Below are 16,678 nucleotides of genomic sequence, written 5' to 3'. Positions count from 1 at the left end.
TAAGCGCTTGGAAAAAGTAATTAGTGATGGCATTTATTAAGCGCTTACTATGTGCAAAGCACTGTTCTAAGCACTGGGGAGGTTACAAGGTAATCAGGTTGCCCCACGGGGGGGCTCACAGTCTTAATTCCCATTTTACAGATGAGGTAACTGAGGCCCAGAGAAGTTAAGTGACTTGCCCAAAGTCACACAGCTGACAATCGGCTGAGCCGGGATTTGAACCCATGACCTCCGACTCCAAAGCCCGGGCTCTTTCCACTGAGCCACGCTGCTTCTCGATTACTTTCTTGGGCTACGCCCGGGGGTTTTCTAAGTGACTGGTGCTAGTTTTGAAAGCCCTAGTAAATAACATAAATAATAAGCAACATATGAAGACGGTCCCTACCCAACAACGGGCTCAGACTGCTTACTGTGTGCAGAGCACTGGACTAAGCGCTTGGAAAAAGTAATTATTTTCTTGGGCTACGCCCGGGGGTTTTCTAAGTGACTGGTGCTAGTTTTGAAAGCCCTAATAAATAACAGAAATAATAAGCAACATAGAAAGACGGTCCCTACCCAACAACGGGCTCAGAGTGCTTACTGTGTGCAGAGCACTGGACTAAGCGCTTGGAAAAAGTAATTATTTTCTTGGGCTATGCCCGGGGGTTTTCTAAGTGACTTCCCAAGCGCTTAGTCCAGTGCTCTGCACACAGTAAGCGCTCAATAAATACGATTGATGATGATGATGATGGCGCTAGTTTTGAAAGCCCTAATAAATAACAGAAATAATAAGCAACATATAAAGACGGTCCCTACCCAACAACGGGCTCACAGTCTAGCAGGGGGAGATGACAGCAAAATAATAATATTAATAATGGCATTAAGCGCTTACTATGTGCAAAGCACTGTTCTAAGTGCTAGGGAGGTTACAAGATGATCAGGTTGCCCCATGTGGGGCTCACAGTCTGAATCCCCATTTTCCAGATGAGGGAACTGAGGCCCGGAGAAGTGAAGCGGCTTGCCCAAAGTCACACGGCTGACAATTGGCGGAGCCGGGATTTGAACCCATGACCTCTCACTCCAAAGGCCGGGCTCTTTCCCCCGAGCCACGCTGCTTCTAAGGACCCCACTGTGTCCGTGGGGTCAGACCTGGGCGGCTTCTAGACTGTGAGCCCACTGTTGGGGAGGGACCGTCTCTATGTGTGGCCAACTTGTACTTTCCAAGCGCTCAGTACAGTGCTCTGCACACAGTAAGAGCTCAATAAATACGATTGATTGATTGATTGATTCCGTTACCCCTATCCCCACGCCGGCCAGGGTCAAAGCTGGCTCCGGCCACCCCGGGCCCGAAACGGCGGAGGTGGGCACTGAGGGAACAGAGCCGGCGGTTCCCAACCAGAGGCCGAGCCGAGTCCAGGGTGGGGGCCGGCTCGGAGCCCCGACTAGGCGGAGAGTCATTCATTCACTCAATTGTATTTATTGAGCACTTACTGTGTGCGGGGCGCTGTAATAATAATAATAATAATAATAATGATGGCATTTGTTAAGCGCTTACTACATGCAAAGCACTGTTCTAAGCTCTGGAGGGGGATACAGTGTGATCAAGTTGTCCCACGGGGGGCTCACAGTCTTAATCCCCATTTTTACAGATGAGGGAACTGAGGCTCAGAGAAGTTAAGTGACTCATCATCATCATCATCATCAATCGTCTTTATTGAGCGCTTACTATGTGCAGAGCACTGGACTAAGCGCTTGGGAAGTACAAATTGGCAACATAGAGAGACAGTCCCTACCCAGCAGTGGGCTCACAGTCTAAAAGGGGGAGACAGAGAACAAAACCAAACATACTAACAAAATAAAATAAATAGAATAGATATGTACAAAAATAAAATAAATAAATAGAGTAATAAATATGTACAAACATATATACATATATACAGGTGCTGTGGGGAAGGGAAGGAGGTAAGATGGGGGGGATGGAGAGGGGGATGAGGGGGAGAGGAAGGAAGGGGCTCAGTCTGGGAGTGAGTTGCCCAAGGTCACACAGCAGACTTGCGGCGGAGCCGGGATTGGAACCCACGACCGCTGACTCCAAAGCCCGGGCTCTTTCCACTGAGCCACGCTGCTTTCTATGAGCCACGCTGCTTTCTATACTGTACTAAGCGCTTGGGAAGTACAAGTTGGCAACATATAGAGACGGTCCCTGCCCAACAACGCCGGGGATTCGCCGAGGCCCCTTCCCCGCATGGGAGGGGGACAGACAGTCTAGGCCCAAACCCCTCAACCCAGTTGGGCCCCTCAACCCTGCGGGCTGCTCCCAAGCAGTGGGGGGCGAGGGGGCACAGGGAGCAGGGCGGCATCGCCCCCCCAAACGGGGCAATCAATCAACCAATCGTATTTATTGAGCGCTTACTGTGTGCAGAGCACTGAACTAAGCGCTTGGGAAGTACAAGTTGGCAACAGAAAACCACACGCCACTGCAGCCCCAGGAGGCTGGCGACCAAGGAAAATGACCCCCTGAAGAGGGGGCAGAGTCCCCCAGTAATAACAATAATAATAATAATGAGGGCATTTGTTAAGCGCTTCCTATGCGCAGAGCACTGTTCTAAGTGCTGGGGGGGATACAAGGGTGATCAGGTTGTCCCACGTGGGGCTCACAGCCTTAATCCCCATTTTACAGTTGAGGGAACCGAGGCTCAGAGAAGTTAAGTGACTTGCCCAAGGTCACACAGCAGACATGTGGGGGAGTCGGGATTCGAACCCAAGGTCACTGACTCCAAAGCCCAGGCTCCTGCCACTGAGCCACGCCAAGAGGATGGGGGTGGGGTTAGGGAAAGAACCCTATACAGGGAAGGAAGGGACCCCCCGCCCCATCCCATCTGCCCATCCACACCTGAGGTACAGGGACAGAAGTGCCCTCCCCAAAAAAACAATGGTCCATAGGAGGGCAATTTCCTTGGGCCTTGCTGGGGACCTGGATACCCTGGATAATAATAATAATCATCATCAATCATATTTATTGAGCGCTTACTATGTGCAGAGCACTGTACTAAGCGCTTGGGAAGTACAAATTGGCAATAATAATAATAATGTTGGCATTTGTTAAGCGCTTACTATGTGCAAAGCACTGTTCTAAGCGCTTGGGGGGATACAAAGTGATCAGGTTGTCCCACATGGGGCTCACAGTCTTAATCCCCATGTTACAGATGAGGTAACTGAGGCTCAGAGAAGTAAAGTGACTTGCCCAAGGTCACACAGCAGACATGTGGCGGAGCCGGGATTCAAACCCATGACCTCTGACTCCAAAGCCCGGGCTCTTTCCACTGAGCCACGCTGCTTGGTGTTGGGGGGATTCCCAGCCTAGAAGGAGTCCGGCATCCAGGCTCCGGGACCCCCGCCGGCTTCCCTCCCCAGGTCCATTCGGCTCCAGGTTGGGCCCGGGATGGCCCAGGGTAAGGACAGAGGGGGAACCTGCAGACATCACCTCCTCCAGGAGGCCTTCCCAGACTGAGCCCCTTCCTTCCTCTCCCCCCTCGTCCCCGTCTCCATCCCCCCCATCTTACCTCCTTCCCTTCCCCACAGCACCTGTGTATGTCTGTACATATTTATTACTCTATTAATTTATTTATTTTACTTGTATATATCTATTCTATTTATTTTATTTTGTTAGTATGTTTGGTTTTGTTCTCTGTCTCCCGCTTTGAGACTGTGAGCCCACTGCTGGGTAGGGACTGTCTCTATATGTTGCCAACTTGTACTTCCCAAGTGCTTAGTCCAGTGCTCTGCACACAGTAAGTGCTCAATAAATACGATTGATTGATTGATCGAAGAGGCCTGGGAGTTTAGACGGGTCTCCTGGTGGAAGGCGGGACCCCAAGGGACCCCCACCTGAACCAACCCTCCCCCCAGGAGCCCTGGAGAAGCCCGGGTGGGATCCGTTCGGGGCCAAACCGATGGCAGCAGGAGGTCCAGGCTGTGGCTCCCGGCTAGGGTCAGCCAGGGAGAGCCGCTGCTGCCTCCAGGCCCGGGCCTATATAATAATAATAATAATAACGGCATTTATTAAGCGCTTACTATGTGCAAAGCACTGTTCTAAGCGCTGGGGAGGTTACAAGGTGATCAGGTTGTCCCCCGTGGGGCTTACAGTCAATCCCCATTTTACAGATGAGGTACCTGAGGCACAGAGAAGCGACTTGCCCAAGGTCACACAGCTGACAATTAGTGGAGCTGGGATACGAGCCCATGACCTGTATATATGTTTGTACATATTTATTACTCTATTTATTTATTTATCTTACTTGTACATATCTATTCTATTTATTTTATTTTGTTAGTATGTTTGGTTTTGTTCTCTGTCTCCCCCTTTTAGACTGTGAGCCCACTGTTGGGTAGGGACTGTCTCTAGATGTTGCCAATTTGTACTTCCCAAGCGCTTAGTACAGTGCTCTGCACATAGTAAGCACTCAATAAATACGATTGATCAATAAATACGATTGATCAATCAATCAATCAATGATGATGATGACCTCTGACTCCAAAGCCCGGGCTCACTGCACTGAGCCACACCGCTTCTCTATCCCACAGAGGCCAAGCCTGAGGCCCAGGAGACAGGCTATCGCTTCAGTGGCCTCCCCGAGGGTGTCCAAACGCCCCCCACCATGGGTGCTGGCCCGGGGGCAGGGCGGACCTACCCGGGCCCTACCAGGGACCCAAGCGTCCACTCCCAGCCCCAGCCCGGGCCCTGCTCCTGGAGGAGGGCAGCCCGGGGGCGAGGGCAGCTCCCGGGCATGTCAGGGCAGCGCCGTGGCAGGGCCCAGCCCGGACGGGGAGGGAGAGGCACCCGTGGGAACCCGGCCAGGCCTCCTCCTCCTCCTCTTTCTTCCCTCGGGTTGCCCATGAAGCCCCTCTAGCAAGGGCAGACACAGCTGAGCCCAGACCACCCCCTCACTCCACTGAAGCTGCCCTTCCTCTCAGAGGGCTGGGGGGTCCACTCCAAGCTGGACAGGGGCCCTGGAGCCCAATCTAGGCTGGGGACAGTCTAGTCTAGTCGCTTCTAGACTGTGGGCCCACTGTTGGGTAGAGCCTGTCTCTATATGTTGCCAGCTTGTACTTCCCAAGCGCTTAGTACAGCGCTCTGCACACGGTAGGCGCTCAATAAATACGATTGATTGATTGATTGGGGATCCTCTCGAAAATAGGGCATCCAGGTTGCCCAGGTACCCAGCAAGAAGAGAGAAGGGGGGCTGGGTTTGGCGGGGGTGGCGGTGACCAGCAGGAGGGTAGGGGCACGAAAGCAAAGGCGGAGTCTGGGGGTGGGTGGGAGGAAGTAGGGGGGTAAGACCCCAGGCAGAAACCGGGGGGGAATGGGAGGAGAGGAGAGGGCAAGAGGAGAGAGGAGCAGGGGCTGCTCCCGCTCCTCCTCATGAGCCCCTCAGCCCGGAGCCAAGGGCACCACCGGGCCACAGAACCCACGCCAAGTGCCCTCTCTCTGGCCAAGCCGGGCTCCAGAGTCCCCAGGCATCATCATCATCATCAATCGTATTTATTGAGCGCTTACTGTGTGCAGAGCACTGCACTAAGAGCTTGGGAAGTCCAAGTTGGCAACATATAGAGACAGTCCCTACCCAACAGTGGGCTCACAGTCTAAAAGTGTGACCCAGAGCCCACGGGCCCCCCAGATCCACGAGGCCCTCCTGAGTCCCTCAGGTGGCACGAAAGGATGAATGAAGGGCACCAGAAAAGAACCCTCGTCCACTGACGGGGTGGCGATGGAGCAGCCCCCCCACACCCTCACAAGCATCCCCCCGCGAGCCTCTCTGGGCGGCATTCCCGCCCCGCGAGCCCCTCCGGGGGGGGGGATTCCTGCCAGGCCCCGGGGCGGCGGAGGCATCCGAGGGTGGGACCCCCGACGGGCACGACTTCTCCCCTCCCTCGCCCAGCCCCACCTCTTACCGGCCTCGTTGGGGGAGTTCATGGCGGCACAGGCCCCGGGGGCACGTGGGCGTCACGGGCCGGCGGCAGCGGCGCTCGGGCCCGCTGGGCGGGCTGTGGCGGCGTTGGCAGGGAGGGAGGGTGGGAGGACGGGCCGGGAGCCCGGGATTACTGCTACTGCTGCTGCTGCGGCTGCTGTGGCTCTAGTGCCCGGCTGCCGTGGCCATCCTGGGGCACGAGGGAATCAGGCGCTCAGAGAGGCAACCCTGGCAGGAGAGAGAGCACAGCACTGTCAGGTTGTCCCTGCCGCACTGGAGAGGGGCACTGCTGTGCCCACCCATGCCCCCAACCCTGGAGGATTGCCGGCAGGAGCTGCCTCAGAGCACTTATTAATAATAATCATCGTCATCATCATCATCAATAGTACGTGTTAAGCGCTTACTATGTGCCAAGCACTATTCTAAGCGCCGGCGGAGATACAAGGTAATCAGGTTGTCCTACGTGGGGCTCAAAGTCTCAATCCCCATTTTACAGACGAGGTCACTGATACACAGAGAAGCAAGCGGCTTGCCGAAGGTCACACAGCAGACAGACGGCGGAGCCGGGATAGGGACCTAGACAGGAGCTGCCCTGGGGATGGATGGGCAGAGAGCAAGAGCGAGCTAGGCAGAAGTTGCCCAGGGCATGGGCAGAGAGCGGGCAGAGGACCTGGACGGGAGCTGTCTGGGATGCGGGTGAATGTAAAACAGGAGGAATTTTCCCTTTTCATGGTATCTGTTAAGCCCTTACTATGTGCCAGGCACTGTACTAAGCACTGGGATTGATACCAGGTTGGACCCAGTCCCTGTCCCACATGGGACTCACAGTCTCAATCCCCATTTTCCAGACGAGGTAACCGAGGCACAGGGAACTTAAGTGACTGGCCCAAGGTCACGCAGCAGACAAGTGGCAGAGCCAGGATAATAAATAAATAAATAATAATGGCATTTGTTAAGCGCTTACTATGTGCAGAGCACTGTTCTAAGCTCTGGGGGGGCGGATACAAGGTGATTAAGTTGTCCCACTTGGGGCTCACAGTCTTAATCCCCATTTTACAGAAGAGGCTCAGAGAAGTTAAGTGACTCTCCCAAAGTCACCCAGCTGACAAGTGGTGGAGCCGGGATTCAAACCCAGGTCCTTCTGACTCCCAAGCCCGGGCTCTAGCCATTAGGTCACACCGCTTCTCCCTGGGCCATACTGTCCAGGGATCTGGACAGGAGCTTCCCGGAGGATGACCGGGCGGTGGGCCAGCAGGCAGTGACTTCTGCCATTGGGTGGGTGGGGGGGGATTCAAACAGAAAATGTTTGTCAAAAAATGGGGACCAGGGACAGAGCCCAAGCCCTCCCACCACACACTGGTGGCCTTGCCCCGCTCCACCCCAGCCCGGGCTCTAAGATCCAGTTTATAGGACAGGGGTGGGGGGACACAGGGCCCAGATCAAGGGGGGAGAAGGGCAGAGACAGAAGACAAGAGGGGAAAGGAGACTAAAGAGGGCAGTGAGGGGAGGAGGGGAGAGGCCAGATGGAAGGTCTCATCTCAATAAATACGATCGATTGATTGATTAACAGATGAGATAACTCGCACTCTCTCCACTAACCGCTCGTCTCAGTACAGTGCTCTGCACACAGTAAGCGCTCAATAAATACGATCGAATGAATCCCCCCTACCTCCTTCCCCTCCCCACAGCACCTGTATATATATTTGTACGTATTTATTACTCTATTTTATTTGTACATATTTATTTTATTTTGTTAATATGTTTTGTTCTCCGTCTCCCCCTTCTAGACTGTGAGCCCACTGTTGGGTAGGGACCGTCTCTATACGTTGCCAACGTGTACTTCCCAAGTGCTTAGTACAGTGCTCTGCACACAGTAAGCGCTCGATAAATACGATGGAATGAATGAATCTCAAGCCTGGTGCCCGCGCGGCCCTCTTAGGCCCCTACTAGCTGGGGGCAGCGGGCAGCTGGAATGACCAGGTTCCGGGCACTCGGGGCCCCTGGCACAGACAGCCCACAGGGTGGGTCTCGGCCCTCAGGTACCCCCACCCCCCCACGGCTCCAGCCATCCTGCTCCTTGGCCCTGGGAAGGGATGGGTCCCCAGGGGCTGGCCGGAGGGCAGGGAAACCCCCCTCGTGGGGGGGAGGTTTTCAGTCCTGACGCAGTTTGGGAAACTAGAGGGAGGGCATCTGGGAGGAAGGGTTGATGGTCAGAGGCCGGTTTAGAGTCATGTGGTGTGCGGGGGAGAGCTCCTTTGGGCCAGAGGGGCTCTCCCTGTTAGCCCCCTGGCCCTCGGAGAGCTCTGAGAAAAAGACTGGGGGTGAGCAGCGATCTTGAAGATTGTAAGGAGCAGGAACCTTGGATATTTCAGGAGGAGCAGGGATCTTGAAGATTGCGAGGAGGAAGCCAGGACTTCAAGAATTGATCGGGGGTGCGGGGGGGCAGGGACCTCAAAGACTGGGGGACAGGGACCTCAAAGACTTTGGGGGCAGCTGGGACCTCAAAGATGGGAGGGAAGCAGGGATCTCAAAGATGGGGACAGCAGGGACTTCAAAGATTGGAGGGGAGAGGGACCTCAAAGATTCGTCAGGAGCCTCAAAGACTGGGGGGAAGCAGGGGCCTCGGCTGACAAAGTCGGTGAGAGCCCCGGGGGTAGTGCGGGGCAGGGCCCAGGAATGCGGCAGGTCAGGCTGGCGGGGCTCTGGCAGAGGCCCGCGTGGGAAGTCGGCACAGCCCGTGCCCACGTCGGGCCTGGCGCCTGGCCTCGCTCACACCCTTTCCCGTGGGCTGGGCGCTGGGGTGTTGGGGAACACAGGTTCAGAGATTCCCACGATTCTCCGCTGGCTGAAGGCCGGGCGCGAAGCCTGGCACCACCGGGGAACCCCCACCCCCGCGGAGGCTGCAGCCCCAAGGGCACTGCCAACTGCCCACGTCCCATCCCAGGGTCCCTCCCGGAGCTCCCTTCCCCCACCGGCCCCCACACGCTCTCTCTAGGAGGGGCCGGGCTTCACCATGGATGCTCTTAACCCGGGAAAGAGATGGGGGCTCTGGGGAGAGACTAGCGGCCTCTCCTCACCCCCCAACCCATGGTCCAGGGGGCCAGCTGGAGTCCAGGGCCAGCGGCCGGCCGGAGTGGATGGTGGTGGGGCGGGGGCGCGGAAAGAGAAACCCCAGACCCACCTTGACCCTGGAGGGGAACAAAGACAGTGTTGAGGTGCAGATTCTTGGCTGGGTCGGGGCAATAGGGGGAGGAAGCAGGGCAGTAGGGTGGTTAGTAAAGGCCTGGGTCAGCTCCGGCCCCCTCCACTGACAGTGCGTGCCAGCCTCCTCGTGCCCGTCCCCTCTGCCCTCCAGCAGTACCCAGCTTAGTAATGACCAGGCTTCCCTGAGCCCAGGGTATTTACCCTCGCCCACATCCTCCCAGCAGACCACCACTCTCCCCACCTTCAAACCCTTCCCTGACTAACCTTTCATTTCCCCACCCTACTCTTCTTCTCTTCTGCCTCGTCTATGCACTTGGGGCTGTAATCCAGAAGCACTTTGATTCTCACCCCCACCCCAGCCACATAAAGCTTATGTCCATGTACTCCCTCTAGACTGTAAACTCACTGCGGGGAGCGAATCTGCTTTAATGTTAATCTGTGCTCTCCCCAATCCAAAGTACAGTGCTCTGCACACAGTAAGCACTCATTAAAGACAACTGACTGACGGTCTCTCTGCCCCTTCCCCTGTCATTTTCTATCTGTCCTTTCATACTAACGGTACGCTCCTTGTGGGCAAGGAATGTGTCTACCAACTCTCTTGTACTGTACTCTACCGAGCGCTTAGTACAATGCTCAATAATACCACTGATTGATTGACTGAGAAGCAGCGTGGCGTAGTGGGAAGAGCCCAGGCCTGAGAGTAAGAGGACCTGGGTTCTGATTCTGGCTCCGCCACAAGTCTGCTGTGTGACCTGGGGCAAGTCACTTCACTTCTCTGTGCCTCAATTACCTCAGTTGTTAAATGGAGATCAAGACTGGGAAGCGCTAAGTGGGACAGGGGTTGTTTCCTACCGAATTATCTTGTATCTAACCCCAGTGCTTAGTATGGTGCCTGGCACATAGTAAGCACTTAATACCACAATTATAATTAGTACTATTATTTTACCACCCATGGTCAAGTGTCTAAGGTGGACCAGGGACAAGTCCTGGCCTGACCCGGGAGTGGTGGGGGGGGGGGGGGGGAGACACGGGGGGGAGAAAAAGGCGGGGTAGATGGGGGGGAAAGGAGGGAGAGTTGGGGGAGAGAAAGGGGGGAGAGGAGGGGGAGAGGAGGGAGAGAAAAGGGGGGAGAAAAAAGGGGGGAGAGAGAAAGGGGGGAGAGAGAAAGGGGGGAGAGAGAAAGGGGGGAGAGAGAAAGGGGGGAGAGAGAAAGGGGGGAGAGAGAAAGGGGGGAGAGAGAAAGGGGGGGAGAGAGAAAGGGGGGAGAGAGAAAGGGGGGAGAGAGAAAGGGGGGAGAGAGAAGGGGGGAGAGAGAAAGGGGGGAGAGAGAAAGGGGGGAGAGAGAAAGGGGGGAGAGAGAAAGGGGGGAGAGAGAAAGGGGGGAGAGAGAAAGGGGGGAGAGAGAAAGGGGGGAGAGAGAAAGGGGGGAGAGAGAAAGGGGGAGAGAGAAAGGGGGGAGAGAGAAAGGGGGGAGAGAGAAAGGGGGGAGAGAGAAAGGGGGGAGAGAGAAAGGGGGGAGAGAAAGGGGGGGAGAGAAAGGGGGGAGAGAAAGGGGGGAGAGAAAGGGGGGAGAGAAAGGGGGGAGAGAAAGGGGGGAGAGAAAGGGGGGAGAGAAAGGGGGGAGAGAAAGGGGGGGGGAGAAAGGGGGGAGAGAAAGGGGGGAGAGAAAAGGGGGGAGAGAAAAGGGGGGAGAGAAAAGGGGGGAGAGAAGGGGGGAGCGAAGGGGGAGCGAAGGGGGGAGAGAAAAGGGGGGAGAGAAAAGAGGGGAGAGAAGGGGGAGAGAAGGGGGGGGAGGGAGAGAAGGGGGAGAGAAAGGGGGGAGAGAAAGGGGGGAGAGAAAGGGGGGAGAGAAAGGAGGAGAGAAAGGAGGAGAGAAGGGGGAAAGAAAGGGGGAGAGAAGGGGGAGAGAAGGGGGAGGCGGCGAAAGGGGGGAGGAGTGGAGAAGGAGGGGAGAAGGAGGGGAGAAAGGGGAAGCGAAGGGGGGGGAGAAGGGGAGAGAAAGGGGGGAGCGAAGGGGGAGAGAAGGGGGGAGAAAAGGGGGAGGGGGAGGGTAAGGGGGAAGGAAAGGGGGAAGGAAAGGGGGGAGGAAAGGGGGGAGGGAAAGGGGGGAGGGAAAGGGAGGGAGGGAGAGAAAGGGGTGAAAGGGGGGGAGAGAAGCGCACATGTCGGTGCCCTTCGGCTGAAGCCTCCGGGGGAGGGTTGGAGGTGGCGTGCGGGTAAGGTGAGTGGGGCCTGGGGGCCCCGCACCCCCAAAGCATCCCCCTAACCAGTCACAACTGAGTAAGGCAGCTACTGGAGCCGAGTGGAGGTGCCGGGGACCAGACCAGCCGTCTGGCAGCCCTTCGGTGGTCCAGGGTTTCGCTAAGCGGCGGCCCCACAGGAACGGCGGAGGCCCGGAGGTCAGGGGTGGGTTCGAATCCGGCGCTGCAGGGCCCCTGAAACAGCCGCCGCTCCAGCCGCCCGCGGCCGGGCACCGACCCTCAGCCAAGGCCGGCCCCCCGGCCGGACCGCTGCGGAGAGCTCGGTGGGCTGGGGGGGGGGAGGGCACGCCCACTGGGGAAACTGAGGCTGGGCCTGCTTCACGCTCACAAGCTCCCCGGGACCTGGGCCGTGGCCCCCCCCTGCGCCCAGAAGGGCCAGGCCTCGGCCGGGGCACCGGGCTGGCAAGTTCATTTCGGGGCTGCTTTCTGTTTGTCTGCTCAAACGCAGTCACTGCATCTGCAAAGGCCAGATGGAGGCGGCTGCTATTTCGACAGAAAAAGGGGAGGGGGGGGGGAGAAAGAAAGAGAGAGACTGAATGGAAGCCCCAATCCCACCCCCCAAAGAATGGGGCAGACGCCCCTTCCCCAGGCAGGTCCCCAGGAGCAACAAGAGCAGGGGGGGGAGGGAGATGGAGAGATGGGGGGATGTATATATGTTTGTACATATTTATTACTCTATTTATTTATTTATTTTATTTGTGCATATCTATTCTATTTATTTTATTCTGTTAGTATGTTTGGTTTTGTTCTCTGTCTCCCTCTTTTAGACTGTGAGCCCACTGTTGGGTAGGGGCTGTCTCTCTATGTTGCCAATTTGTACTTCCCAAGCGCTTAGTACAGTGCTCTGCACATAGTAAGTGCTCAATAAATACGATTGATGACGATGATGATGATGATGATGATGGGGGGGAGAAAGAAAGAGAGAGACAGAATGGAAGCCCCAATCCCACTCCCCAAAGAATGGGGCAGACGCCCCTTCCCCAGGCAGGTCCCCAGGAGCAACAAGAGCAGGGGGGGAGGGAGATGGAGAGATGGGGGGATGTGTATATGTTTGTACATATTTATTACTCTATTTATTTGTTTATTTATTTTATTTGTGCATATCTATTCTATTTATTTTATTAGTATGTTTGGTTTTGTTCTCTGTCTCCCCCTTTTAGACTGTGAGCCCACTTTTGGGTAGGGACTGTCTCTCTATGTTGCCAATTTGTACTTCCCAAGCGCTTAGTACAGTGCTCTGCACATAAATACGACTGATGATGATGATGATGGGGGGAGAAAGAAAGAGAGAGACTGAATGGAAGCCCCAATCCCACTCCCCAAAGAATGGGGCAGACGCCCCTTCCCCAGGCAGGTCCCCAGGAGCAACAAGAGCAGGGGGGGAGGGAGATGGAGAGATTGGGGGGGGGGGGAGAAAGAAAGAGAGAGACAGAATGGAAGCCCCAATCCCACTCCCCAAAGAATGGGGCAGACGTCCCTTCCCCAGGCAGGTCCCCAGGAGCGACAAGAGCAGGGGGGGAGGGAGATGGAGAGATGGGGGGGGAGAAAGAAAGAGAGAGACAGAATGGAAGCCCCAATCCCACTCCCCAAAGAATGGGGCAGACGCCCCTTCCCCAGGCAGGTCCCCAGGAGCGACAAGAGCAGGGGGGGAGGGAGATGGAGAGATTGGGGGGGGGGAGAAAGAAAGAGACACAATGGAAGGCCCAATCCCACTCCCCAAAGAATGGGGCAGACGCCCCTTCCCCAGGCAGGTCCCCTGGAGCAACAAGAGCAGGGGGGGAGGGAGATGGAGAGATGGGGGGGGAGAAAGAAAGAGAGAGACAGAATGGAAGCCCCAATCCCACTCCCCAAAGAATGGGGCAGACGCCCCTTCCCCAGGCAGGTCCCCTGGAGCAACAAGAGCAGGGGGGGAGGGAGATGGAGAGATTGGGGGGGGGGGAGAAAGAAAGAGAGAGACAGAATGGAAGGCCCAATCCCACTCCCCAAAGAATGGGGCAGACGCCCCTTCCCCAGGCAGGTCCCCTGGAGCAACAAGAGCAGGGGGGGAGGGAGATGGAGAGATGGGGGGGGGGGAGAAAGAAAGAGATAGAATGGATGCCCCAATCCCACTCCCCAAAGAATGGGGCAGACGCCCCTTCCCCAGGCAGGTCCCCAGGAGCGACAAGAGCCGGGGGGGAGGGAGATGGAGAGATGGGGGGGAGAGGGAGATGGAGAGATGGGGGGGAGAGGCGGTGGAAGTTGAATTAGCCGGAGTCGGCTACGATCAGCCCCACGATACGGGCTGCGGCGCGTTTTCATTCATGAGACAGAAAGATACAGGGGGAGGGGGGAGAGACACAGAGAGGGGGGGGGAGGGAGGGAAGCAGGCACCGCCCCCCCTCCCATCCCGCCCTTCCCCCGCAAGGCCTCCCGGTTCTCCGGGTGCAGACATCCCGCCTCAAAAGGATGTGAGTGGGAAGAATTAATTATTAAAGCGCAGCTGGTGCTTGGACCCCCCCCCCTCTCCATTTGGAAGCGCTCCTCCACTGGGGGCCACCTGCTGTCACAGCCAGACCAAATCTTTGTCTCTGCAGCAACGAGGGAACCGTGCCCCCCACCCCAAACCCCCCCCACACACACACCCCCATCTCACCTCCCAGCTCAGCTTTTCCAACCCGGGAGGGGCGCCTAGTAAAATCACGGGGAAGAGGGGAAGGGCTCCTCTCTTGCCCCCCACCACTGGGGGTTGTGGGCAGAGATGTGGGCACACGTACGCACACACACACACATATAAAACACACACAATCTGACAGACACAAAGGAGACTCCTGCTCGCCCCCCACGAGGCTGAAGGGGTAGGGGGGCGTTTTACGGGGTACCTAGGGTCTCTGGAAACAGCTTTTTTGGGGGGCAGGGTCGCCACCCCTCTGCGAGGCCTGCAAAGGAAGGGTCGCCAACCCAAGTGCCCCGGCCAGCCCAGCCAGGATGGCACCCGTGCCCCCCACCCCCGTCCTCACCCACCCAACGCCTGCGGCGGGGCCTCCCCCTCCCCAACTCCCGATCCGGGACCCTCCGCCGACCGGGGGACCGGTAGAGTGGGGGGCGTTGGGGTCCAGCCCACTGTTGGGTAGGGACTGTCTCTATATGTTGCCAATTTGTACCTCCCAAGCGCTTAGTACTGTGCTCTGCACATAGTAAGCGCTCAATACGATTGATGATGATGATCCGGTGGGCACCCACAAAACCAGCCCTGCCCTGGGCACCTCGTGTCTCCGGGCTGGTCCGAAAGGCCGCCCTCCCTCCTCGTGTGCCCACCTCGAGGACCCACCCTGGGGACTAGCGGGGAGTCCCTGGACAGGGCGGAGGACTGAGACTCGTGTGCCCATCTCGGGGACCCACCTTGGGGACTAGCGGGGCGCCCCTAGGACAGGGCGGAGGACTGAGTCCCTCCGCGTGTGCCCACCCTGGGGACTAGCGGGGCGCCCCTGGGCAGGGCGGAGGACTGAGACCCTCCTCGTGTGCCCACCTCGGGGACCCACCCTGGGGACTAGCGGGGAGCCCCTGGACAGGGCGGAGGACTGAGACTCGTGTGCCCATCTCGGGGACCCACCTTGGGGACTAGCGGGGCGCCCCAGGACAGGGCGGAGGACTGAGACCCTCCTCGTGTGCCCACCTCGGGGACCCACCCTGGGGACTAGCGGGGAGCCCCTGGACAGGGCGGAGGACTGAAACTCGTGTGCCCACCTCAGGGACCCACCCTGGGGACTAGCGGGGCGCCCCTGGACAGGGAGGAGGACTGAGCCCATCCTCGTGTGCCCACCTCGGGGTGCCCACCCTGGAGGACTGAGACTCGTGTGCCCATCTCGGGGACCCAACCTGGGGACTAACGGGGAGCCCCTGGACAGGGAGGAGGACTGAGCCCATCCTCGTGTGCCCACCTCGGGGTGCCCACCCTGGGGACTAACGGGGAGGCCCTGGGCAGGGCAGAGGACTGAAACTCGTGTGCCCATCTCGGGGACCCACCTTAGGGACTGGCGGGGCGCCCTTGGACAGGGCGGAGGACTGAGCCCATCCTCGTGTGCCCACCTCGGGGTGCCCACCCTGGGGACTAACGGGGAGGCCCTGGGCAGGGCAGAGGACTGAAACTCGTGTGCCCACCTCAGGGACCCACCCTGGGGACTAACGGGGAGCCCCTGGACAGGGCGGAGGACTGAGACTCGTGTGCCCATCTCGGGGACCCACCCTGGGGACTAGCGGGGCGCCCCTGGACAGGGCGGAGGACTGAGACCCTCCTCGTGTGCCCAACTCGGGGACCCACCTTGGGGACTAGCGGGGCGCCCTTGGACAGGGCGGAGGACTGAGACCCTCCTCGTGTGCCCACCTCGGGGACCCACCCTGGGGACTAACAGGGCGGCCCTGGGCAGGGCGGAGGACTGAGACCCTCCGCTTGTGCCCACCCTGGGAACTAGCGGGGCGCCCCTGGACAGGGCGGAGGACTATGCCCTCCTCGTGTGCCCATCTCGGGGACCCACCTTGGGGACTAACGGGGCGCCCTTGGACAAGGCGGAGGACTGAGCCCCTCCTCGTGTGCCCACCTCGGGGTGCCCACCCTGGGGACTAGCGGGGCGCCCCTGGACAGGGCGGAGGCCCTCCTCGTGTGCCCACCCTGGGGACTAGCGGGGAGCCCCTGGACAGGGTGGAGGACTGAGACCCTCCTTGTGTGCCCACCCTGGAGACAAGCGGGGTGGCCCTGGGCAGGGCGGAGAACTGAGCCCCTCCTCGTGTGCCCACCCTGGGGACTAGCGGGGCGGCCCTGGGCAGGGCGGAGGACTGAGACCCTCCTGGTGTGCCCACCCTGGGGACAAGCAGGGAGCCCCTGGACAGGGCGGAGGACTGAGAACAGCGAGCCCTTAACAAATGCCATCATTAGTGGGGGGCGCCCGGCTCACCAAAGGGGTGTCCAGCGCTTCGAACAGTGCTCCGCACATAGTAAGCGCTTAACAAATGCCATCCTTATTATCATTATGATTTGGGGGGGGGTCCAACCCGATTCCCCAGCCCCACCAGGGAGGGTCCCCGCGGGCGAGCCGGGGAAGAGGGGCCGCGGGAAGGGAAGGGTGGGGTGGGGTCGGCGGAGGGGCGGCTCACCCGCTGCGGGCCGGGGTCCGGGTGGGCGGGCGGCGGCGGCGGCGGCGGGGGGGGGGGGGGCCGGGCCGGGGGGGGGGGGGGGGGCGGCGGCTGCTGCTGCTGCTGCTGCTGCTGCTCGGCGGCTGGTCCATGCTGATG

General features: G+C 58.5%; 1 protein-coding gene across 1 annotated transcript in view; it reads right to left on the bottom strand.

The window, feature by feature from the left end:
• The window catches only part of HDAC5 (histone deacetylase 5), a 67,730-nt gene extending 61,554 nt beyond the window's left edge, over nt 1-6,176 (bottom strand). The window contains exon 1 of the mRNA XM_038754275.1: nt 5,932-6,176. Within this exon, the coding sequence (XP_038610203.1) occupies nt 5,932-5,953 (22 nt within the window). The 5' untranslated portion in view covers nt 5,954-6,176. The remainder of the gene's footprint in view (nt 1-5,931) is intronic.
• Nucleotides 6,177-16,678: the final 10,502 nt, after the last annotated feature.

The sequence above is a fragment of the Tachyglossus aculeatus genome, chromosome 11 (genome assembly GCF_015852505.1).
Source record: "Tachyglossus aculeatus isolate mTacAcu1 chromosome 11, mTacAcu1.pri, whole genome shotgun sequence".
Classification (NCBI taxonomy): Eukaryota; Metazoa; Chordata; class Mammalia; order Monotremata; family Tachyglossidae; genus Tachyglossus; species Tachyglossus aculeatus.
Note: the sequence above shows the minus strand (reverse complement) of the source record. Positions and strands in the feature narration are given on the sequence as shown.